Source organism: Leuciscus leuciscus (assembly GCF_965113295.1).
Source record: "Leuciscus leuciscus genome assembly, chromosome: 16".
Classification (NCBI taxonomy): domain Eukaryota; kingdom Metazoa; phylum Chordata; class Actinopteri; order Cypriniformes; family Leuciscidae; genus Leuciscus; species Leuciscus leuciscus.
This window is the reverse complement of record NC_138740.1, coordinates 19,046,154-19,071,567: the sequence shown is the minus strand read 5'-3', so window position 1 is coordinate 19,071,567 and position 25,414 is coordinate 19,046,154. Positions and strand designations below refer to the sequence as shown.

The 25,414-nt window shown below is 37.8% G+C and overlaps 2 protein-coding genes across 3 annotated transcripts; one reads left to right on the top strand and one right to left on the bottom strand.

Moving 5' to 3' along the window:
- Positions 1–637: 637 nt before the first annotated feature.
- On the top strand, positions 638–15,083 carry clcn5a (chloride channel, voltage-sensitive 5a). The gene is made up of 12 exons (XM_082140880.1): positions 638–778; positions 1,714–1,899; positions 4,631–4,776; positions 5,982–6,081; positions 6,187–6,497; positions 6,590–6,796; positions 8,178–8,258; positions 8,353–8,898; positions 10,810–10,996; positions 11,098–11,496; positions 12,517–12,733; positions 12,856–15,083. The coding sequence occupies exons 2-12, from the start codon at positions 1,755–1,757 to the stop codon at positions 12,944–12,946; spliced, it is 2,430 nt and encodes an 809-aa protein (XP_081997006.1). The 5' UTR covers positions 638–778; positions 1,714–1,754; the 3' UTR covers positions 12,947–15,083.
- On the bottom strand, positions 13,367–22,725 carry tnfsf10l3 (tumor necrosis factor (ligand) superfamily, member 10 like 3). Of its 2 annotated transcripts, XM_082140916.1 has the most exons (6): positions 22,643–22,725; positions 22,234–22,520; positions 18,680–18,829; positions 17,005–17,041; positions 16,738–16,830; positions 13,367–16,448 (listed from the first exon to the last, which is right to left on the bottom strand). In XM_082140916.1, the coding sequence occupies exons 2-6, from the start codon at positions 22,486–22,488 to the stop codon at positions 15,991–15,993; spliced, it is 993 nt and encodes a 330-aa protein (XP_081997042.1). In that variant the 5' UTR covers positions 22,489–22,520; positions 22,643–22,725; the 3' UTR covers positions 13,367–15,990. The 2 variants fall into 2 exon arrangements, with proteins under 2 accessions (XP_081997042.1, XP_081997041.1); XM_082140915.1 differs by having other exon boundaries at positions 22,234–22,719.
- Between the last annotated feature and the right edge of the window lie 2,689 nt (positions 22,726–25,414).

Here is a 25,414-nt window from a genome sequence, read left to right as displayed (position 1 = left end):
ACATTTAATGTTATTTCTATTGACATTTGCATGTCAAACATTTCAGTATATTTGTAATTACATATTTGTAATGATTAAGCTGCCAATTAGTATTTATAAATAAATAAAAACATTGATAAAATATTCACTTTAAATGTAAAATAAAATAAAACTGCAGTTAAAATTATAATCAAGAACATGTGCTTTGGTAGGTCTATGTTAATCAACACATCAAAATAAACAATGATTTAAAATGTAGCCTACTTTAAAATACAACATTTAATTTTACAAAGTGCACTTTAAAAGTGTACCTGTGTGTTAAGAACAGTCATTTAAGTGCACTCTCTTTAGGTAAGCTTAAGAGGACTTTTATTTCATTTATATTTTCTTTAAGTGCGCATTCAATACAACTAAGATTTTTTTTAAATCACACCTTTTCACAAAGGATTAAATAGCCTAAACATTCAATTTAATTACAAAATGTATAAACTCACGAAAATAAATAAGAAATAATCAATACATTAAAAATACAAAACACCAGAAAGGGTCACAAGGTTGCACATAACAGGTTTTATATCTATACGTTTTTTGTCTGAGGTAGATACAAGCAGAGCCCGTCTGTCTTATTAGACATTCTCTGATACAAGCTAGATTTTGAACAGTAGTGACAGAGGACAACTTTCAGAGACACTCTTAATCGAATGCTGAAGTCTACACACAAGATATTGTGTCTCGGCACTCGGCTGAACATGTCTTAATTTGTACGTCATTGGCATCGGCGCTTGAGATAGCAAACAAGGTAATTGTTTACTAGTTTCACTTTTACCAAAGTACAGGCAATATACGGCATGTTAAAATTATAAATATATTCTGAAATAGTTCGACTTGATACCATTAAGCCACGGTTCTTAAGTTTATGAAAATTACAGCTGGTTAGCAAGCAGCCCTTATAGCTATCCTGCTAACCAGCCTTATGAGTATTTTTGTACATTTGTCATAGTCCCCCACTGCTGCGAGCCTGAATCAGATTAGGAAGAGTGTTACATGCGCTTTTTTTCTACTCCATTTTGCTGCCATTTACCATATACAGCATATTACTCATACTTCTTTTGCAAGCTAGTTGGCTAAGCTAAAATGACCCATATTTAAAGTTTGCTGATGTCATTAGCTCTGGTTTAGTAACTCAGTTGGTAAACCTTTAATCTAATCCGCTAGATATGTAGATATGGTGGAAATAAGTCTTTGCTTTTAATTTTAAAGGCAGAAGTTCAACAATATCTAAAAACAAGATTAAGTTTGAAAAATAAGAAACTTGGTAATATTTGCGAACAGTTTAGTGTTTTATTCAACTTTATTTATGTCTTTTGTTTTTGTTTATAATAATGTACCCTTGGCTGTACTTTTAAACTTTTAAAACCAATACAAAATTAGAAAAAAAAGGAAAAAGGATGCTAAAGAGAGTTCATAGTAATGATTTGAAATTCATTTTCTGCATAGGTTTGCTGGGAATAAATAAATTCTTAATATTATTATTAAATTCTTTATGACTATTGTAAATTCTATATTCAGAGTACATCCGCTTTTTATTACTTATAGTCCAGAATCCTAACAAATGAAATTAAAAAGTCATGATGTAAATATGCTGTTACTATTCAGTCTAGAAGTGCAAGGTAAACATTAATAGTAGGGTGGGACCTGTCAAGCTTTAACTTAAATGGAGTCTCTTGTGCTCAGGTCAAAGGACATTTCTATGTCCTCCACAGTCCGGAGGAACGATGGACAACACTGGCTATTGCAGTGAGAGCTTCAACAGCCTGCAGAGCGGAACCAGCGATGAGGATATGGTGGAGATCGCAGGAGCCACGCTGGACTTTTCCAGCACAGATGACGTACCTCCTCTAGACCGGGACTATAGCTCAGGTGAGTGCCAGATCTACCCAAACTCATGTGTTGTGTTGTGTTTATAGTCAAATGAGACAAAGGGGATCGAAAATAGCCACAGTGACAACGATGATGTGGAGAGGTGACAATATATGTCATATTATTTCTCCAATGTAGCTGCCACCCAGTTTTATCCTTATTCATTTTCGTTCTTTTCTTCATTTTTATTGTCATTCATGAGATTCCCATAGTTTTTTCCCTTTCTCTCATCATTTGATATAGGTTTTGGGGGCAAATGTGTAATGAATAGGTCTCTGGTGTTTGCGTGTCTGTGAGAAAATAGTGGTGAGAATTCGCTGAGGTCACAACTTTGGTATTTGCCGCCCCCCCTCACATAAATCCTTTTATCAAAGAGATCAAAGGGTCCCCTCTAGTTTTTTCTATTGTAGCTAGTTTCATATTTTTACCGGTGTCAGGTTTTTACATCCATCCATTTCCCTTGGACTTCCTCTGCGTTTGATATTAGTTGCTTTGTAGTGTCTGCTGTGTGATTTGCTACTTCCACACATTTTATGTTTTTTTTTCTTCTTTTCTCAAACACTAACATTTTGTGATTATTTTTTCATAAACAAAAATGGGTTACTTTTCTGTTGTACTCTTCGTGTCCTTATGCACACATCATGGCGTAGTAATTAATATAAAATTAAGCTTTGTTTTCTAGAAGGTAGATAATTATTAACCATAGCTAGTTTTATTGCTGTGTTTTTTGTTGAGTAAGTTTATTTCCTGTTCTTGGTACCAGTAAAATCATTCTTATGAAAATCACGTGAAGAACCGTGAACACTGGAACAGGAATGTGCACCATCTATGACTTACACTGCATAATGATAATAATATGTAAATGTTAATGCATAATCTGCTCACAAGTAATGCTGCATTGAAATTTTATATATAATATTTAAAAATATTTACTAGTAGTAGTGATATATAGCCTATTTAATAAATAATAATAAATGATTAAAATATACACTACCGTTCCAAAGTTTGGGGTCAGTAAGATTTTTGTAATGTTTTTAAAAGAAGTATCTTCTACTCACCAAGGCTGCATTTATTTTATAAAAAAAACAAAAACAAAAAAACCCCAGTAATATTGTGAAATATTATGACAATTTAAAATTACTGTTTTCTATTTTAATATATTTTAAACTGTAATTTATTCCTGTGAACAAAACTGAATTTTCATCATCATTACTCCAGTCTTCAGTGTCACATGATCCTTCAGAAATCATTCTAATATGGTGATTTGATGCTCAAGAAACATTCATTATTATTATCAATGTTGAAAACAGTTTTTTTTAATTCTTTGATGAATAGAAAGTTCAAAAGAACAGCATTTATTTAAAATAGAATATTTTCTAACATTATATATGTCTTTTCTGTAACTTTTGATCAGTTTAACTCATCCTTGATGAATAAAAGTATTGATTTATTTTATTTATTTCCCCCCAAAATAAAATTAAAATTCTTACTGACCCCAAACTTTTGAACGGTAGTGTTTAATGTTACAAAAGCTTTAGATTTCAGATAAATGCTGTTCTTTTGAACTTTCTATTCATCATAGCATCATGAAATAAAAATGTAAATAACTGTTTTCAACATTGATAATAATCATAAATGTTTCTTGAGCATCAAATCATCATATTAGAATGATATCTGAAGGATCATGTGACACTGAAGACTGGAGTAATGATGCTGAAAATTCAGCTTTGATCACAGGAATAAATTACAGTTTACTGTTTATTCACATAGAAAACAGCTGTTTTAAATTGGAATAATATTTCACAATATTACTGTTTTTGTTTGTATTTTTAATCAAATAAATGCAGCCTTGGTGAGCAGAAGGTACTTCTTTTAAAAACATTAAAAATCTTACTGACCCCAAACTTTTGAACGGTAGTGTACATCGGAAATGAAGTGACTGGAGCCACTGTGCACAGCCGGTCAAAAGTTTGGGGTCAAATTCCTTTTTTAATACCTTTATTTAGCAGGGATGCATTAAATTGTTAAAAAGTGACAGTAAAGACATTTGTAATGCTGTACAGAAGATTTCTATATTGAATAAATGCTGTTCTTTTAAACTTTCTATTCATTAAATAATCTTGAAAAAAATTATCACAGTTTCCTTTCCACAGAGATATAAAGCAGCACAACTGTTTTCAATAATAAGAAATGTTTCTTGAGCATCAAATCAGCATATTAGAATGACTTCCTAAGGATCATGTGACACCGAAGACTGGAGTAATGATGCTGAAAATCCAGCTTTGATATATTTTAAAATCACATTTTAAAATGTATTAAAATAGAATACTGTTATTTTAAATTGTCATAATATTTCACAATATTATGACACTTTTTACTGTTTTTTTGATCAAATAAATGCAGTCTCGGTTATCGTAAGAGACCTCTTTCAAAAACATATAAAAATCTTTTGAATGTCCATTGATGTGCATAAGAGAGTAGATTTTGATGACATTATCCCAACCCTTGACTTCTGACATGAATAATTCCTTGTTCAACAAAAGCAGGTTTAAGTGACGAGTGCAAATCCAGGTCTTCAGGCCCCTCTGGTCTTTTTGGTAGAAAATGTTTCAGATAAAGGGCTCTTGTGATCATTTGTGGTATTACACCTAAGGCCTATAACTGTCACAACTTGTTATTTATTAGCACTTTTAACCTGTATGTATATATCTTTTTTTGTTTATCTGTGCAGGTGGTTCATATGGAGCTGGGCCTAATGGGGTTCCTAAACTGATGGATTTACTAGATGAGCCAGTGCCTGGGGTCGGCACATATGAAGATTTCAACACCATCGATTGGGTCCGGGAGAAATCTAAGGACCGAGATCGCCACAGAGAGGTGACAATACTCAGTTGAATCTTTCTGACTTTTTAAACATCATCTTTAATGCTCGGAAAGACATGAATCTTGCATGTTGTGTATCCCGACCAATTAAAAACACTTGAGCTGTAGTATAAGCTTGTCACACATCATTCATTTGGCCAGAGTAGAACTGCCCCCCACCCCGTGTCTGGTTTCTCCTATAGTTTTTTCTGCCTTTCCATCACCCGAAAGAGTTCCTTGCCACAGTCAACTTTGGCTTGCTTAAGCCTAGCCTTAGAGACTAGTTTTCTAAACGACGTTTGAGTTACAATTCTTATCACTCGACGTCTGTGATTTCATGTACCGATTCGGACGGGACTAACATCTCCATGTTTATTACAGAAGTGGGAGTGTGTGTTTTCTAGATGTGGCCGTAACAGAAGCTCATGTGCTGTGCGTGCGTCATGTATATGTCTTTTAATTTGTTATTTGTTGATATGATTTTAATTTATTATAAAAAATAAATAAAAAATTCAGTAAACTTCACGAGTTTATAGCAGTGGGTATTTATAAGAAATAAGTGAGCAGAGAAATCTGGACTCTTTGCATTCGGACGGGATTGGATTTCTCAGAGGACCGTTGAGTTCGCTGAAAAACAGCAGGTCATTTGCCCTGGAATTTTTACTGAGGTTGTGTGAGAAAAACACAGACTCAGACAGGATTAAAATCGCAAAGTACGTCTTTGAAACACGAACACGGCGCCCTGAAAAACTAGTCCCGTCTAAAAAGGGCTTTAGTTGGGTTTTAAAAGACGTCATATTCAGTAACATCAGACTGACTGTACTGACACTATCACATGAGAACAAATCTTGAACTATGGATACTATTGTCTTCTGTAGAGCTGCTTTATAACTGAATCGAATTTGTTTCGTAATTGACAAATTTTGCGACAGTTATGTGTATCGGTTATTGAGTGAATCGGTTATATATGTGTATAACAGTTATTGAACTAAACTGAGCGAACACTGAACTGACTTGAGCTGAATAATGACGCTATTGTCTTCTGTAGAGCTGCTGTACAGCAGAATTTGAGTTTGTCTCATAATTAAAGTTTGCATCATTGATTGTTATTTTCCTGTTTATTACGGTAAAGCTAATTTGAAACAATATGTATTATATAAAGCGCTATATAAATAAAGGTGACTTGACTGTCTTTGATCTTCTATTTCTCTTCATGATAGATTGCTACCAAGAGTAAAGAGTCAACCTGGGCGTTGCTGAAAAGCATCAGTGACGCCTTCTCCGGCTGGCTTCTCATGCTGCTCGTGGGACTGATGTCAGGTTGGTTCGTCTCTATAATATTAAAGCAGAAGTATCATGAGGAGTGATTATAGAGCTGGCCTTACCGTGATGTTTTATAGCATGTGCTGTTCTATTTGATTCCAGGTGCCCTGGCTGGTGGGATCGACATCTCTGCCCACTGGATGACCGATCTGAAGGAGGGAGTGTGTCTGAACGGCTTCTGGTTCAATCATGAGCACTGCTGCTGGAACTCCAATGAGACGACCTTCCAGGAGAGAGACAATTGCCCTCAATGGAAAAGCTGGGCAGAGCTCATCGTCGGCAGCAATGACGGCCCTTTCGCCTACATCATGAATTACATGATGTATGTGTGCTGGGCGTTGCTTTTCTCCTTCCTGGCTGTGTCTTTAGTCAGGGCCTTTGCCCCGTATGCCTGTGGCTCTGGAATACCTGAGGTAAGCTAAAGAATTTTAGTGCCTGTATAATATTTAATATTAGAAATTAGAATATCACATGTGAATATCACAGTTTTTGTTTGACCCTCTAGATCAAGACCATCTTGAGTGGGTTTATCATCAGGGGCTACCTGGGTAAATGGACTCTTATGATTAAAACCATCACCCTAGTGCTGGCTGTGTCATCTGGACTCAGTCTGGGCAAAGAAGGGCCTCTAGTCCATGTGGCCTGTTGCTGTGGAAACATCCTGTGCCACCTCTTCACCAAGTATCGCAAGAATGAGGCAAAGAGACGAGAGGTATGATGAGTAAATGTGATTGATTGCCTTTTTACCCATTAGAAATCCCCCTTACATTTTTTTGTTGTTGAATTATATTATTATTATTATTCAATATGAATAAAGTAACAATAGATAATTTAGTTTTTTCATGATGAATTAATTTCCACCCATTCTATGTCTGAGAAATAAACATTTGGCTTTAAAGCAATAGTTCACCCAAAAATGAAAATTATCCCATAATTGACACAGTCGGAGTGTATATATAACAGAAGGGGGGGGTGGCGCAATGGATAAGACACATTGCCTTTGGTGTGAGAGACCCGGGTTCGAATCCACTGTGAGACACCAATGTGTCCCTGAGCAAGACACTTAACCCCTAGTTGCTCCAGAGGCGTGCGACCTCTGACATATATAGCAATTGTAAGTCGCTTTGGATAAAAGCGTCAGCTAAATGAATAAATGTAAATATGTAAAAACATCCTGCCTCTTCCAAGCTTTATAATGGGAGTGAATAGAGCCTGAGGTTTTAAAGCCCCAAAAAGTGCATCCATCCATCATAAAAGTAATCCGTACGACTCCAGGGGGTTAATAAAGGCCTTCTGAAGCGAAGCGATGTGTTTTTTGTTAAAAAAATATCCATATTATAACTTTATATACTATAATCACAGCCGTAGGTTAGTCGAGTTCTGGTGGAAGAGTGACTTCTGACCCGACGCATAACATATTGAGTTTGTTGCCTAGCCCTTTTTGTTTGAACTGCTAAAAGTTTTAAATATGGGTATTTGTCTTAAAAAAACGCACCGCTTCGCTTCAGAAGGCCTTTATTAACCCCCCGGAGTCGTACGGAATACATTTATGATGGATGGATGCGCTTTTTTGAGCTTCAAAATCTCAGGCTCTATTCATTCCCATTATAAAGCTTGGAAGAGCCAGGATGTTTTTAACTGTGTTTGGCTGAAAGAAGAAACTCATATACACCTAGAATGGCTTGAGGGTGATCAAATTATGGGATCATTTTCAACTATCCATTTAAGAAACACCTTTGTCATATCCAATATAATATGAACTTCCCTTATTCCTCTGTGCGACTAAAGGCTATGATCCCTGTTTTTAACTTCTATCTCCCATCTGTCACTCCCTATAAATATTTGTTGCATTTGTTGTTACATTTTTGCGGCTTGCCGCTAAGGACATTCTAGTTCTGTTATCCTGTTTTTGTGGTTTTCTGTTTTAAACGTGACTCGTTGTGAGAATGTTTTTATCGACATCATGAAGATGAGACCAAACATAAGATCACGTTTTATTTTGACATCTGAGGCCTTTGTTGATCCAAGCTAATCCTTGTTGTCTATTGCTTGACTTCTCGTTCTCTGTGTGTGTGTGTGTGTGTGTTGATTAGGTATTGTCCGCCGCAGCAGCCGTTGGGGTGTCAGTAGCTTTCGGCGCTCCGATCGGTGGCGTTCTCTTCAGTCTGGAAGAGGCAAGCATGCTGCTAATAAACTTCTTCTAATAAACTTCTCAGCATTATCTAGTGTCATTTGAATGACCAGTCCCGCTCTCTCTTTTTCCTGTAGGTGAGTTATTATTTCCCCCTGAAGACGCTGTGGCGCTCTTTCTTTGCTGCGTTGGTGGCGGCCTTCACCCTTCGCTCCATCAACCCGTTTGGGAACAGCAGGCTGGTGCTCTTCTATGTGGAGTTCCACTCCCCTTGGCATTTGCTGGAGCTCATACCCTTCATCCTGTTGGGTATTTTCGGGGGGATCTGGGGAGCTTTCTTCATCCGCGCGAACATTGCGTGGTGCCGCCGGCGTAAGACGACTCGGCTGGGTCACTACCCTGTGCTGGAGGTGCTGGTTGTTACTGCGGTCACTGCTCTGCTGGCGTTCCCCAACAGCTACACCCGGATGAGCACCAGCGAGCTGATCTCTGAGCTGTTCAACGACTGTGGTCTGCTGGACTCCTCACAGCTGTGTAACTACGCCAACGTGAGCGTCACCAAGAGCAGCAGCGACGCTCTGCCCGACAGGCCCGCGGGACATGATGTGTACACAGCCATGTGGCAGCTCTCACTCGCCCTGATCTTCAAGATGCTCATCACCGTCGTGACCTTCGGCATGAAGGTACTGGGGCTTCCTTTCTTACATCCATCATCCATTCATCCTTCTTTTCTTTCTTGCATCTATCCATCCTTTCTATCTTCCATCATTCATCCTTTCTTCCATCATTCATCCATCATATCTTCCTTTCTTACATCCATTCATCTATCCATGCCTCCTTCCTTTCATACATCCTGTTTTCCTTCCATTCATTATATCTTCCTTTTTCCATCCCTCCATCCATCATACATTTCTTCTTCCATCCATCATTTCTTTCTTTCTGTCTTTTTTTCCCGTTCTTCCTTCTGTACATCCATTTCTTTCTTTCTTTCTTTCTTTCTTTCTTTCTTTCTTTCTTTCTTTCTTTCTTTCTTTCTTTCTTTCTTTTTTTCCTTCTTTCTTTCTTCCATTTCTTTCTGTCCTTTTTTACCATTCTTTCTTCCTTTCATTCTTTCTTTCTTTCATTCATTAATTCTTTCTTTTTTTTGTCTTTTTTCTGTTCTTCCTTCTATCCTTCATCCATCCATCCATCCTTTCCATCTATCCATTTCTTTATTTCTGTCCTTCTTTTTTCATTCTTTCTTTCTTCCATCAATCCATCTTTCTTTCTTTCTTTCTTTCTTTCTTTCTTTCTTTCTTTCTTTCTTTCTTTCTTTCTTTCTTTCTTTCTTTCTTTCTTTCTTTCTTTCTTCGTCCATCCATCCATCCATCCATACACCCTATCTTCCTTTCTTCCATCCATTTCTTTATTTGTCTTTTTTACCATTATTTATTCCATCCATTCATCCCATTCTTTCTTTGTCTTTTTTCTGTTCTTCCTTCTTTCCTTCATCCGTCCATCATTTCTTCCATCTATCCATTTCTTTGTTTCTGTCCTTCTTTTTTCCATTCTTTCTTTCTTCTATCCATCTTTCCTTCATTTGTTTCTTTTTCCATCCATTTCTTTATTTCTGTCCTTCTTTTTGCCATTCATTAATTCTTCCTTCCTTCCATCCATTTCTTTCTTTCTCTTTTTCTTCATCCATCCATCACTTCTTCCATCTATCATTTCTTTATTTCTGTCCTTCTTTTTTCCATTCTTTCTTTCTTCTATCCATCTTTCCTTCATTTGTTTCTTTTTCCATCCATTTCTTTATTTCTGTCCTTCTTTTTGCCATTCATTAATTCTTCCTTCCTTCCATCCATTTCTTTCTCTCTTTTTCTTCATCCATCCATCACTTCTTCCATCTATCCATTTCTTTATTTCTGTCCTTCTTTTTTCAATTTTTTTTTCTTCCATCCATCTTTCCTTCATTTGTTTCTTCCATTTCTTTTTCTTTCTTCATCCATGCACCCTATCTTCCTTTTTTCATCCATTTCTTTATTTCTGTCCTTCTTTTTACCATTCTTTCTTCCTTCCTTCCTTCCATCCATTATTTTATTTTCTTTCTTTCTTTCTTTCTTTATCTCTTTCTTTCTTCCATCCATACATTTCTTTCTTTCTTTCTTTCTCTCTCTCTCTTTCTTTCTTTCTTTCTTTCTTTCTTTCTTTCTTTCTTTCTTTCTTTCTCTCTCTCTTTCTTTCTTTATCTCTTTCTTTCTTTATCTCTCTCTTGCTTTCTTCCTTCCTTCCATCCATTTTCTTTCTTTCTTTCTTTCTTTCTTTCATCCATTTTTTTCTTTCTTTCTTTCTTTCTTTCTTTCTCTTTCTCTTTCTTTCTTTCCCTTTCTTTCTTTCTCTTTCTCTCTTTATCTCTCTCTTTCTTTCTTCCTTCCTTCCATCCATTTTCTTTCTTTCTTTTTTCTTTCTTTCTTTCTTTCTTTCTTTCTTCATCCATTACCCATCCCTCCCTCCCTCCGTCTCCCAAGGTCTTGACACTTTCCATTTCCTTTTTGAAAAGTTTGATGTTTACACAGGCCGTTGTCTGTACTGTCTTCTCCTGTGTGTTCCTCCAGGTGCCCTCTGGTCTCTTCATCCCCAGTATGGCTGTGGGAGCGATCGCAGGAAGGCTGCTCGGTGTGGGTATGGAGCAGCTGGCATATTACCACCACGACTGGGTAATCTTTAGAGGCTGGTGCTCACCTGGAGCGGACTGCATCACTCCAGGCCTTTATGCTATGGTGGGCGCTACTGCCTGCTTGGGTAAGAATCTTTTCAATTCTGTTTAAACTCTATTCTGTTAAAAATGTGCCGTTAGTGGCTTGTCCAGGTGCCTTTTTTCCAGGCCTGTCTTTCTTTCATAGGCGGTGTGACTCGTATGACCGTCTCTCTGGTGGTCATCATGTTTGAGCTAACGGGCGGTCTGGAATACATCGTACCTCTCATGGCTGCCACCATGACTAGTAAATGGGTGGCAGATGCTCTGGGTCGAGAGGGCATCTATGAGGCTCACATCCGTCTCAACGGCTACCCCTTCCTGGAGTCTAAGGAGGAGTTCAGCCACAAGACACTGGCCATGGATGTGATGCGACCTCGCCGTAGCGACCCCCCACTCTCCGTGATTACACAGGACGGGATGAGCGTGGAGGAAGTAGAGTCGCTCATTGCTGAAACGTCATACAGCGGCTTCCCTGTGGTCGTCTCACATGAGTCTCAGAGACTTGTGGGCTTTGTGCAGCGCAGGGATCTGGTCATCTCTATTGGTAAGAGATTACAGCTTTAGGGGGATTTTATATAATGATCTTTCTTTTGCAGTTTTCAGACCACATTGTACATTGTTTGTCTTGTTCCGAAACAGGGACTTACATTTTTACAATGTTGCAGTTTTTTATGGGTTCATTTAATTTTCGCAAGGCAAGTCTGGTGGTGGTGCTGGGGGTGGTGCAATGGATAAGACACATTGCCTTTGGTGTGAGAGACCCGGGTTCGAATCCACTGTGAGACACCAATGTGTCCCTGAGCAAGACACTTAACCCCTAGTTGCTCCAGAGGCGTGCGACCTCTGACATATATAGCAATTGTAAGTCGCTTTGTATAAAAGCGTCAGCTAAATGAATAAATGTAAAATGTAAATGTAAGTCACATCATGACGGTCCTCTCGTTGGTCAGAGTGCACTGTTTAAATGTCAGGATTCTGCTCATAGTGGCATCCATCAAGATGGATTAACAAACTCCATGGGCTTTTACGAATGTATACAAGCCTTCATTCCCACTCTAACTGACAACATGTATATAATCAGCATTCTAGTAATTAAGCAATTACAGGACAGTTCAAGAGTAAATAATGTGCTTATCGACAGAATCAGACACTGCTGCTTTTTACGTGGTGACTTTTGGCTCAGCTTGGTACATGATCTGTTGTGTCGGATTGCTTTCTCAACACAAGCGAACCCCTCAATGTCCAACAAAACCCGACGAAGTATCCGTTGCCGTCTGTCGCTGTCTGTTAGTGCGGTGTGAATTGGCCTTAAGACACCAAATAGTTTTTTGTTCATACGATTATAGTTGTTGTTTTGCACATTTCATTGTATGGACAAAAACGTTGAAACATTCTTCATTGTTCTTCAGCAGTTACACAGTAGAAAGTCATACAGGTTTGGACAGTTATGAGGGCTCTAGTTTAGTGAACTATCCCCTTCTATTACTGTATTATTATTATAGGGCTCATGTGAATTATAGGTCTCTCATGAGAAGGTTTATTATTCTCCATTTCCCTCTGGCAGAAAATGCTCGTCAGCGGCAGGAAGGTGTGGTTAGCGCCTCCCGAATTTTCTTCACTGAATACACACCTCCACAGCCACCCAACAGTCCTCCCCCGTTGAAGCTTCGTGGTATCATGGATCTCAGCCCATTTACCGTAACAGACCACACTGCCATGGACATTGTGGTGGACATCTTTCGCAAGCTGGGTCTGCGCCAGTGTCTCGTCACTCACAACGGGTAAAAGCTTGGTTCGCTTAGCTTAGCTTAGTTTTACAGTTCTGAAAAATATTTTCGATTGTGTCCATACATCAGAAGATTCACGTTTGCGCAATATAATTATCTGTTCCTCTTTCCCACAGGCGTTTACTGGGCATCATCACCAAAAAAGACATTCTGAAACACATGGCCCAGATGGCCAACCGAGACCCTGACTCTATTCTCTTCAACTGAAGTGCCAAACTGGCTGTCATGAAACACCAGCTAGTTTGAAACAACCCACTGGGCAGAAAACACCAGTCTGGCCAAATGATTTGCACTACAGAACTGCCAGTACTGGATTTGCGTCCATTCACACTGTGAATCCATTTTTAGGGCCTCATTGGTACAGGCGCTACAACTTCAGGATGGAGAACCTTCAGAAGTGTTCTATGCACTCCAGCAAATAGCTTAAGAGGTGGGACTGAGTGCAACCAAGTCTTTGAGTTTGCAAATAGCCACCCAATCTTAACATCAAAACATCAACACATATCACAATATATACCACACAGACAAGTGACGAAACAGTGGAAATCATAACATTTTGTAGCATTAATCATTCAACTACATTGGTTCGTCTGTCTTCATCTTTAAGATTTAATGAGCATTTTTGGGGGTGATATCAGTCATTGCATATTTTTCTTCCACTATGCGATGGACGTTAATCATCAGTTAAAACCTTTATTTGTTGTTTACATGTTCATGCACATTTTTTGTAATTTGAAGGAGCACTTGCAAGTATTCCAGCATCTAAAAGCTCTCGGGCTAAATGTTATTAATTATTTTTTGAGTGTTAACAGTTTATGAGTCTGATGATTCAGTTTCCTCATTTTGTCAAGTCTTTGCTACATTTCCAGATTTTGTAATCAGTCATAAGCAGCACTGTGCAGTTTCTGCCTAGCGATGATGCATTAAGAGACTCATTATGTATATGTTTTCATATTACATGCACTTTTCAAAATTACAACTTCATTTTTACACTACCATTTAATAGTTTGGGGTTGGTAAGATTTTTCATGTTTTTTGAAAGCAGCCACTTATGCTCATCAAGGCTGCATTTAGTTGTTCAAAAATACAATAAAACACTAACATTGTGAAATACTATTGCAATACCTGTGATGACAGCTGAATTTTCATCATTACTCCAGTCTTCAGTGTCACATGATCCTTCAGAAATCATTATAATATACTGATTTGCTGCTCAAGAAACATTTCTTATTATTATTAATGTTGACAACAGTTGCTTAATATTTTTGTGGAAACCATGGTAAAAATTTTTTATAGTACGTTAACTAGAATGTTAAAAAAACAGCATTAATTTGAAATGTAAATCTATTGTAACATTATACGCGTCTTTACAGTCACTTTTGATCAATTTAATGCATCCCTGTAAAATTGAAGTATTATATTATTTTTTTTAAATCGTACTGACCCCAAACTTCTTAACAATAGTGTATGTGGTTATCAAACATTGTGCTCTTAAAACCACTGTTAAAACTACAGATTATGTAGCATTTCCCTATGCAAGTGATTTTTGGACTGTATGAACATGCGATCAATGCAAATGCATTACATTATACCATCAAGTCAGTAAGTAGAAGTCAGATTCGCCCTTTAATTCTGAATGGCTTCTGTCAGCACACTCTCTAATTATCCATTCATTAACATTTTCTGAGGCTTGACTTAATGGTGCCCAAGTTTTCTCCATTTACAAATGCTCTTTGTATGCATTGCATGTACCATTTATATTCCTATCACATGCATGTCCAAATGTAACCCGAGCATGCAAAATGTAGTCATCTGAATTGTGTAATTTCATGATATGCATACGAACCCAGATGTTTCCATTTTAATGTTAAAGCCTGCATCTATCTGGTTCAACCTCTTTTAATCATTTGAATTTCTCTGCTAGCCTACCAAACCACTATGTTAATTCACAGTGGGACATAAAATGAATGCTAAGACCTTTATAAACTGTACTTGAAACTCCTCCGATGGCTCAATTGGTTGGTTGGTTCTCAGTCCTTAACTTCCACAGTATTTCCATTTTTTTTAAATCAAAAAGTTACTAATTTAAAAAAAATATATATATATGACGGGCCACTTTATTAAGAACATCTTAGAGCATTGTGTACTAATTTATGTTGAAAATAATATTAATAATGATGTAATAGAAGCCAGAAATCATTTGTTGGGTGCTTTGTACTTATTGTTTAAATTATGTAAACTTTTATTTTATTTCAGCATTATCCATTGGTGTTAAATATGAATGTCACATTATCATTGTAATTTATTCATAAGCACTACATGAAATATAATTACATGTAACATGCTCTTCAGTGTTTCTTTTCTGTGTGGATTGTGAGATTTTGGTGATGAACTTTATGCTTTGTTGTTTCTTGAAATTACTGAAAAAATCTTGCCTGGATCAGAATTGAGATTTTGAAATGAACAGGTTACACTCATGTCCTAGATATTACAGATTGAAGTAAAAACAACAAAAAAAGGACATTATTTAACAATGGTTAGATTGATTTTGGCTTGTTTTGAAAAGTATGAGTCATGCGATGTCTCACTCTTAATCTTCCCCATGTTGGCTCTAGATTATTTGCTAGACTTTTACTTCAGACATAAGTGAATGACACATGTTTGACTCATAATACAGTATGTGTGGCTTAGTGAAACAAACCAATTTCCTAAATTAGAGACTTCTCGTCCGTGGGTGGTCATACTCCTTTTAGGAAAGAATGAACAATATAAACATAACATTTATTTAAAAGAAGAAGAAGAAGAAAAAAACATCAAAAGAAGCAGTCTATTAATCTGGCATGGTTTGTATGCACTTTTAGTAGCAGCTTGCACAAAGTTTTGTGCATTTGTTCAAGGTAAAAAGTCTTACGGAATTATTTTTATGTGGTTAAATAGTGTCATCATTTTCAGGTCTTCCAAATGTTTAATGTCAGGTTTGTCTTCATAAAGCCCTCACAGATTTTCTCATGATCTGCCCATTCAGATGGGAGTCACTCTTGCTACTGAAGCCTAAATGTCCATATAAAGCTCAGCCCACGAAGGTCAAATGGTCTTCCTCATCTAAGACCACAATAACAAGATGGGCCATTTGAACCCGTCAGATGGTGGAGTATCTGTGCTTCCCTCTCTTTATGGTTCCCATGTGGGGCCCTCAGACTGAAACAATTTCCTTTCCCTTGGAATGAGACCACAAGCCCCAACTGCTTCCCTCAGAAGTCAAACAGGAAGGCCCCGAAGTAGCTGGAGGAGTCTTCTGCATACACAGCTGTGGGAGAGGACACCGAGATGAAGATCTCATCACCTGCACGAAGTTCAAACAGGCCACCCTGGTAGATGGAGTGAAGGGCGTTCTCGCTGTCTGGAGACCAACATTTGGTGCCCACACCCTTCAGGAGCTGAATAGGCCGAGCGTAGGCAGTCTTCTTGTAGACACACTGCACCACCTGGTGGCTGACAGAACCAGAGTGGTAACTGTCCATGGAGAGGGTGAGATAACGGAAGTAGACTTGGGCGTACAGGTAGTAGCGGCCTGCGCTAGGAATACGCAGGCGGCCGTTGGACACGGTCATGTTGTGCAGGTGGGAGCCAAAACTTTGGTTCCCCCAGGAACGGACAGGATGGCGACAGGACTGGTGAAGGTCGGTCTGGGGGGTTAAAGATGTCGTACCTGGTATAGTAAGGAAGCAGATGCAACAGAACTTGATCACCTCAGTGAACCGAAACATTGCTCATTCCTGCTTCTGCTGAAATTTGTTTTTGACCACAACAACGCATTTGTGGAACACATTTTTTTTTTTTTGGTGAGATATCTGCTCAGTAAAGAGTCAGACATGTTTTTGTTATGTTACTGAATTCCTATTGGTAGTGGTTTGTAGGGTTGTTTCCAGAAGATTGTTTTTGCTGACCTAAGTAAAGGCCTTTGTAATGCACACACCCAAACATGCTGGCAAACTCACCCTGCAGTCCACTGTCTCTGAGAGTAAGATGAGCTGACGGCCGTGGGCTGCCAGTGGTGAGTAATTTTGTACGTGGAGGGATAGCGACTCTTTCTGAAAAACAGTCGAGAACAAAGAGTGAACGAGTCAAAGCAACTCATATAAAGTCATTAAAAAAAGTATAGATTACTGAATTTTAAAAGAGACTGTAGGTTAGTTCAGGCAACAGTAGAAAGATGTTCTTCAATCGATGAGGAAAACACTTGAATTCCTGTGGTTTCATGTTACCTTGAAAGGTGTGTTTGGAGATTATGTTTTCGGTAACCTAAAAGAGACCAAAGAATATACTTAGATTTGTTGGGAAAAAGTAAAAAAGTAATTTCTGCTACTAGGGTTGAAAAAAGTGTTACACATATAAACTTCACTAACGCATTTTCCACATTCAAAGTCCATGACAGAAAGACAATCCAGCTCTTTTCTGGAACACCGGAATGGAACAATCACATTAAATCCACAGATGAGACAGAACAAGCTTCAATATGTGTGTGAACTGAACCTAAAGGCCCCGATATACTCACGGCAAAGTTCTTTTTTGTTCTTTGTTTAGGGGTAAAACGGCGTTAGAAATACGCGATACTGTTATCAAAACATCTGAAGCCGCACACACGGCTGACAGCGACGGTTAGATGAATATGTAAATCTGTGCTGTGCGCTTTCCTCTCACTCAATAACAAAATAAACACACAACAAAATTGAGAAAACAGCGAGCATTTTAACAAAGCATAAGAAAAGTATCTGGTCATAGCATAGTGGATATGTTTGCACAAGCTCTACGGCACTCCAGTAAAGTCACGTCACGCTTATTTCTATAGCACTTTATACAATAGATAGCTTAAAATCTAGCAGCTTTGCCATTTTAAACATGAAAAACACAGTCAGTGTCTTGTTTCATCAGAAGTACAACTTTTCGACTGTAAAGCTGCTCTCCAGTGTGTTCATGGTCCATGGACCAATGGTAGTATGAAGGTGTTTAGCAGCCGGAGCGAACTTTTCCAGAAAGTTCGCTTTGGCAAGCTGTTTCGAACTCCAAAACGAACATCGTTTCGGCCTAATTTTGTTCTAAATGATGTCACATCTGTTCGTTCTTCGATTTCGCTAGAAGTATAAGGGCCTTTACACTAGTGTTGTGGATGCAACATTACACAAAATTTAAAATCATCAGCTATTGTACAATGCGCTATTCACAATCAGCCATGACTGATTTATTCAGTGAGCTATAGTGCCCAGTAATAGGGGGGTTACGGAGGTAAAGCGAGTAGTATTCAGCTAATCATGTGATCTCAATATGGTCGCCCCCATGAGGAGATCCACTCCATGTTAAATAAAACAACTTTTATTAGGTTACTGATATGACTGGTCTTAGCTTTTTCAAATATACTATTCATTTCTTAAACTTTTTGAGTAAAAAGGAATGAGTGCAAGTTTTTAAAAAAACTTAGTTGATTGTAAATTGCTTACAAGTGACCAGAAATCTGTTAAATAACTTAGTTTTCAGAGGAAGCAATGCTGAATGCTTTTGTGTGTTGAAGGTTCCCAGGGCTCTGTGGTTTTCTGCAGCTACTTTCCCACTGGTATTGTGCATATCTAAAGGGTCCAAATGCCATTGAAAATGCCATAAACAGACTCATTCCCACTTATACAGTAGACATCAGTGATAAGAAGCAGAGCATGCTTTTGATGCACTTGCATGTTTAATGTGCTTTCATGTCTAAAAGAATTATATGTAACATCTTTGTAGGATTTCTTGGATAAGATAAACATTCTGCCAGTTTCAAAGCTTGGCAAAAGGTTCAAAGCAACCGTGTGGGAGAAATACATCAGTAAAACTTTATGTTGGATTGTTTTAAATAAGTCCCTCTGCATTTCTTTGTATGTTTTATTAAGAAATGCAGTATCTCTTTACCTTGGAGATGTAGGCTTTGAGTCCTTCAGCTAGTTTAATGCACGGCTCCCCAAAGAGCTGAACCAGGTCATCAGGTACATCCTGTTCCTTCTCCATAGCATTCAGAAGACCAAGACACCTCAGCTCCTCCACCACACCTTCTGTCCGAGCCTGTCGATGACACCGATCTCAATTCACCAGTCCACTTAAAAATATTTGATGTCTCCTCATGTGATGAAACATCCTAAAAAGCTTTCTTTCTCAGGAATACAATACAAAACTTTCATAACTCAAATATTAATTTAGCTTTACGGTTATATAATGCACAAAAAAAACATTAAGTAACCTGGATCCCTGAGAAGGTAAACGAGACGCTGCGTCACACACGGTGTTGACATTATGAGAATGCTCCACGTGAACCGGCCTTTGAAGCACATGTGCATACAAGCCAGTCTCTGATTGGCTACGGCAGTCGGATGACATCACAAGCATGCTGAAAGTCTATAAATGGGCGCCTGAACAACACGGCATTAGCTCCAGATTGTCTGAAGGAAGGCATGCCTGAAGTATGGCAATAAGCATCTTTTGAGCAACCCTCAATTCTACTCAAGGAGAAATAGCAGAGGTAATTTCGGGAGATCTGGCGAGACCACCCCGAGAGCGGAACACCCATGGCAGCTCTAAAAATCAAAAGTGGAAGCGTGTCGACAAAGCTAATCAACACCTGCTACCTCCATTAAACATCTGGAGGGGGTGAGAAAATGAAAACATCTGGAGATAGTGGGATGCCCATGGCGATAAGAACCACTTCTCTCTCTAAAGTGTCCTATTACCGAAAGACTTTCACCGCAGAACCACTAGGGAAGCACTCTACCTGTTAGACAGGTATCCTAGGGCCCTCGTCGGCTGATGGTTGCCTTTACCTCACAGTTCAAGCAAGGGAATGCTAGATGCATAATATACACCTGTGCTGGAGGGAGGACAGAGAGTGGGTCGCTAATGGCGGTTAAATCCACTCTTTTTATGCTCTGTCATTTACTTTACTCCTCGCGAACCGTCAGGAAATGTGTTAACATAGTTCCCACCACTATGTCCTTACTATCACCTCCAGGTCCTTGCTGGAGGGGCGACAGATGAGGGAGTGGGATGCTATTAGCAGTCATGCCCACTCTTTCTTTTCTGTTAACAGCACCTTCTCTCACACATCACAAGGAAAGTGCAAAATACTGCTTCCATAATCCATGTATTGGAGTAGGGAAAATGGGGAACAGACCATACGAATGTTATTACATAGGAAGCACACTGAAAGCTTCCTCTCTACTCTAAGTACCAGAAGATGGTGATAGATGAGGAAGTGGGACGGGAGTGGCGGTATTGCCCACTCTCCTCTTCTGTTCAGGGAATGACACATTTTCTAAACCCACACTAGCAATCTTTGCTTGGACACTTCACAAAACAAACAGACAGACATGCAGGCTTGAACTTCACATGCTCACACAGACAAAGTGGCTTCCTGAAGACAAAAGAGTTGATGACGTGTTGTTCAGGCGGCCTTTTATAGATTGTCAGCGCGCTTGTGACATCATCTGACTGCCGAAGCCAATCAGAATTTGCCGCGTATGCACACATGCTTCAGAGACCGGTTCACATAGAGCGTTCAAATAGCATCAACACCATGACGCAGTGTTGAAGTTCTTCGAAAGGGAACTTGGTGACTTTTTTTGTAAAAAAAATAAAAAAATAAAACTTTTTTTTAGAAACTTCATTCAGTGAACTTCATTCTTCATAAAATGACTTCATTCAGTGGTCATAAAAAGTCCCACCTTGGCTGAAACAAATGGGATTTTTTTTAAATAAGTTTGAATACAATCTATATATCTGCCACAAAGTTAAACAAACACTAACAGAAATGAAGGAGTGAAGCTGTAAAACATCCAAAGTGCAAAAAAACCCAATAACTTTTTTAAGTATAAAATCTAGAATTCTTTCACAGCAGAAGCTGCATAAAACACTTTAGCCATCTACTGGCCTTTATTGTCATAACATTATTTTGACCTGACATGAAGTCATGTTATTTTTGTCTGGACCCAATACATGATCAATTCTCATATTTTCTTCATGTCTCAACTTATAGAAGTGTATACTTTTACTGAAGTAAAGTTCTAAAAGCTTGTGTACTTGCATATACAAATGATGGTGAAATAGAGACATTTACATCAACTAAAATAAATAAACCTAAAAGTACACAAAAAAGTGCATCATTTTATTGTTACAATTTCAGGAAAGTTAGTGAAAGTTTAAAAGGGTTAAAGAACAAAATAATAATATGAGGAAATTATATCAGAAAATTGCCTTTTCTAGATCCGATAATACTGTGCTCTACATACTTGTACTATAGCCACACACACTAAAAACAAAAGCAGAAGCCTTTGGGGGAAGGCTTACCGCAATGGAAAACTATTTAGACAGAGCCCAGTTCATATGATAAGAAAAAAATGACTATGGTACAGATATTTGAAGTTCACTAAGGCTTTCTGCATTTGACTTTTTTTCCACAGTATTATTGTTTTCAGAGCCCCTTGTGTATTGTGTCTATCTCATCACACGTGACCCAAACTGCAAAACCCTCGCACTCAAAACCATTGACCTTGAGCGCTCATAAAGGAGAGGATTTCTAAGTAATTAATTTGCTAATTAAATCTGACAGCATTCCTCTGATTTAATTAAAATTTAGCCGAGAGCACAAATCTTTCTTTATCTTTGAGGGGAGTTTCCTAGACCACTTTCAGCCTTGTTTTAAAGTCCTTTACCAGTGATTTTATTATAACTTTATGGAGAGATACATTACAGAGATGTTATTAATGTTAATGAATACTTAAAACATGTAAATGCTAAAAGGGCACATTTGATCGTTTCAGCAGCCAATAGAGAATTTTTTTTTTGCTGAAACAATATTAATAACACATAAAAAAAACATAAATATTCAGTGCATTATGCAAATTTGCCCCACAGGACATTTTCAGTCAAGAGCTTGACAACTTTCCCACATAATACATAAAGAAGGTGTCAGAATACAAAGGACACCATCCAAAGAGCTCTTGGAGTTTGAAAGCCTGAGATGATTTCAATACAAGCTTTAGTAAAGTATTCAGCAATTCTACTGTATGTGCAAAATGTATTGACTGATTCTTTGTATCAGAATGCATTATGACAAAGACCCATGACCTAATTCTTGTGGTAGCTAAATTAATCCAGTACTAGGCTACCCATCCCAAGACTATAGTCAAAGAAAAAGCAGTTCTGACAATGAAAACTTGTAAACTTGATACCAAGATGACAGCATGTCAGCCTGCAGGGGTATGAAAGAGCTTTAGTGCCATTTCCATATGATCTCCATTATGATTTGCCAACAAGAGCTCCAATTCTGAAGAATGTTAGCTACATGTGGAATGATTTTCACAGAAAATATAGTTTAAAGTGATACAGACAGTGCATAAATTGTTCCACAAGTCACTGTTAATAATAATATCAATAGAAATATAGGTAACACAACTTTTTGCTGCATGCAGTTTTACCTGTGCCATTGACAAGTTCAAGTATAGGAAGAGTCCAGTGGTCGAGGCAACTTGAAGGACAATCACGATTACAACAACCGTCGTCACCCACATTCTGGAAGGCACTTCGAGACGACTTTTGGGCTGAACCATGATGAATGAGCTCGATTCGCTGCTTACAGATTGTAAATATTCGGAGTTGCCTTCGGATGCCGCGGCATTCCTGTCGAATGACTCCATCACGCGCTGAGGAGGGGCTGCAGAATCCATGTCCATCTCTAGGACTAACTAAAGAAGTTTGATTTTACCTACCACCACAGACAAGGAGTCCAAGGAGACAAATAGGTTTGAATGACAAGAATATCATCTTAGAGGCAAAATGAGGTTCCAGTAAATCCTGCGTTTTAGTGACAATAAGTTAGCGGCGTACGTTAGCTGGTAAAAACACGCTGCTGCGCGGAATAACAACTGAAAGAGTTTGACGATAGACGGAATTTCATCCGCTCTCCATCCTGCCCTCTCGTTTTTCATTTGACACCTCCTCGTGCCTCCCATTATTATTACCTGCTGTTTGTTACATCAGCTGTAGCCTGCACTCTGTTTTCCAAGCTGGGTAGAGGCTGTAATACAATAATAATAATTATATAAATAATAAAACATAGTAGCCCAGCACATAGGCTACACAATACTGATGTACTAATCTTGATTAATCAGATTCAAACAATTAAGTAAAAACTTAAATTAGATTAAATTGGCCTGGTTTCACAGACCGTTCTTAGATTAAGACAGGAGTACGCCTTAGTTAAATTTAGACATTTAAGTATAGCTTTTATAAACGTGCCTTAACAAAACATTACTGGTGTGCATCTTGAGACGAAACAATCACACTGACATATTTTTCAGGTTAGACAGCTCAAACATGCATTTTAAAATAGACTAGTTACTTTTTTATTGATTACATGATTACATTCACACAATGGCAGTAAATCATTCTATTGTTTATCCATAATTATTTTTCATGTTAAAAAAAATATATATATATATTGCTTATACATTCAGAAAGTCTTCTAGTTTTGTGAAATTGCACACACAGACCGGCTACTATTCATGTGCCTATAATTACATGGAAAATTGAGAGGCCACACAAAGCATTTGACCACTGGATTTACAGAAATCATTTCTCAACATTGCATTTCGAATAAACTCCTGGTGAACACACTGATTATTATTTGAATTATAACTCAGTAAGTCATTTAACCATGTGTATTGCGATGTGTTTGTAAGGCTTTTGTCTTTCAAACACATTTTTATTATAATTTTTATTATTTTAAAATTGTTTGATTTATTTCAATATTATAGCTTTTCATTAAACTAACAAACCCCCTGCAGTTCCTTCATGAACACCAGTTTGGGAAACCCTGACTTAATGTAATATTTAATGCACTCCATGTTGTATGAATGGGATAGGCTATATTTTCTTTCTCTTTGTATTTTTATATCAATATGGTACAATATTATTCTATTCAATTCAATGTGGTAAATGAGTTAGGTCAAAAGTAATCTAAAAGTAATCAAAAAGTAGTCAGCTTCCATATTTTACCAATTACTATGGTAGCCTAATTAAAACATTTACATATAGTACAGAGTACACATAGGCTACTACTATTACTATACTACATACACATAGTACACTTTACATCACATACATTTTTTAAATAACCTTTGAAGATTATTTATTCTATTTTGTATTGAGCATGCAGGGTTTAAAAAAAAATGTATGTGTGTTTTTTCTGTATTTTGTGGATGAATTTTGCTGCACAGCTGATATTGCAAAGGAGAGATTAAAGGGATAGTTCAATAAAATTTTGGTATGTTTTAGCTTACCTCAAGGGCATCCAAGATGTAGGTGTCTTTTTTTCCGCAGTAGTTTCAATTTTGATATTTTTAGGTCAAACCGTTCTTGTCTGTCAGGTCTATGGTCACTGTCTCAAAGAGCATGCACAGAGTCCAAATTAAAACAATTCCCCATCGTCCAAATTAAACAATTCCCCATCGTATCTGAGAGCGCGGGCGGGTATAGATATATACACTAGATGTCGCCTTGGCTACGGTTTCCAATGAACTGCAGTAGCCAAGGCAACATCTAGTGTATATATCTATACCCGCCCGCGCTCTCAGATCACTTGGACATGGCTGTGTTCAAGAGGTAAAAACGATATAAATACTGTTCGTTTTCTCACACAAACCGCTCGTTTCGTGTCTTAGGCCATCAATGTGTACTTACGATGGGGAATTGTTTAATTTGGACGACGGGGAATTGTTTTAATTTGGACTCTGTGCAAGCTCTTTCAGGTGGTGACCATAGACCTGCATTATATGACTGACAGACAAGAACGGTTTGACCTAAAAATATCAAAATTGAAACTACTGCGGAAAAAAAGACACCTACATCTTGGATGCCCTTGAGGTAAGCTAAAACATACCAAAATTTTATTTCAAAGTGAACTATCCCTTTAAACACACTAGTATCTCACACAGCAAATCTGCTTTTTAGATATGTGGTCAGACTGTTTTGTCTTATCTTTAACTAAAACTGTTATTAAAGGGACATTCTTGCAACATGTTTTGATTTCTAAAGAAATAAGGCATAAACCAAGGCAAATTCATTCAATGGAATATGTTTAAATAAAAAAAGAAACCTTCAGTGTAGTCATTTTGCCTACAGCATGGCAGCTTAATAGCTGGAATTTATTCACCAAGCAGAGACTCAGAGCAGAGGTTTGTTTACCAGTTGTTTCCTGTTTTTTCTGTTAATGTAGCTTACTGCCAAATACCATCCCAAGATGTTTCCTAAATCAAAGCAACAAACAATAGAACTAGAGGGGAAATACATGTATAGACTGTTTATTTGATTTCCTGTTCATGCATGATGATGGTATGTAGATGACGAGGACGGGAGACAGATGTTTTGAGTTGCAGTCTCTGAGTTACAGCGGCCCCCTGATTCCCCACACCCACATACAACAGCTTTACAGGAGGGGCTGACAACAGCTGGAGAAGGGAAAGTCACAATAACAACTCATTTGCAATTTTTTTTTATATCTATATGATTTCAATGCAACGGCCAACTAAATCCCAGTCAGGTTTTTCATGTTTTGGTTTCACTCAGCATGTAAGATATGTGCAGATAGTTTATCAAATT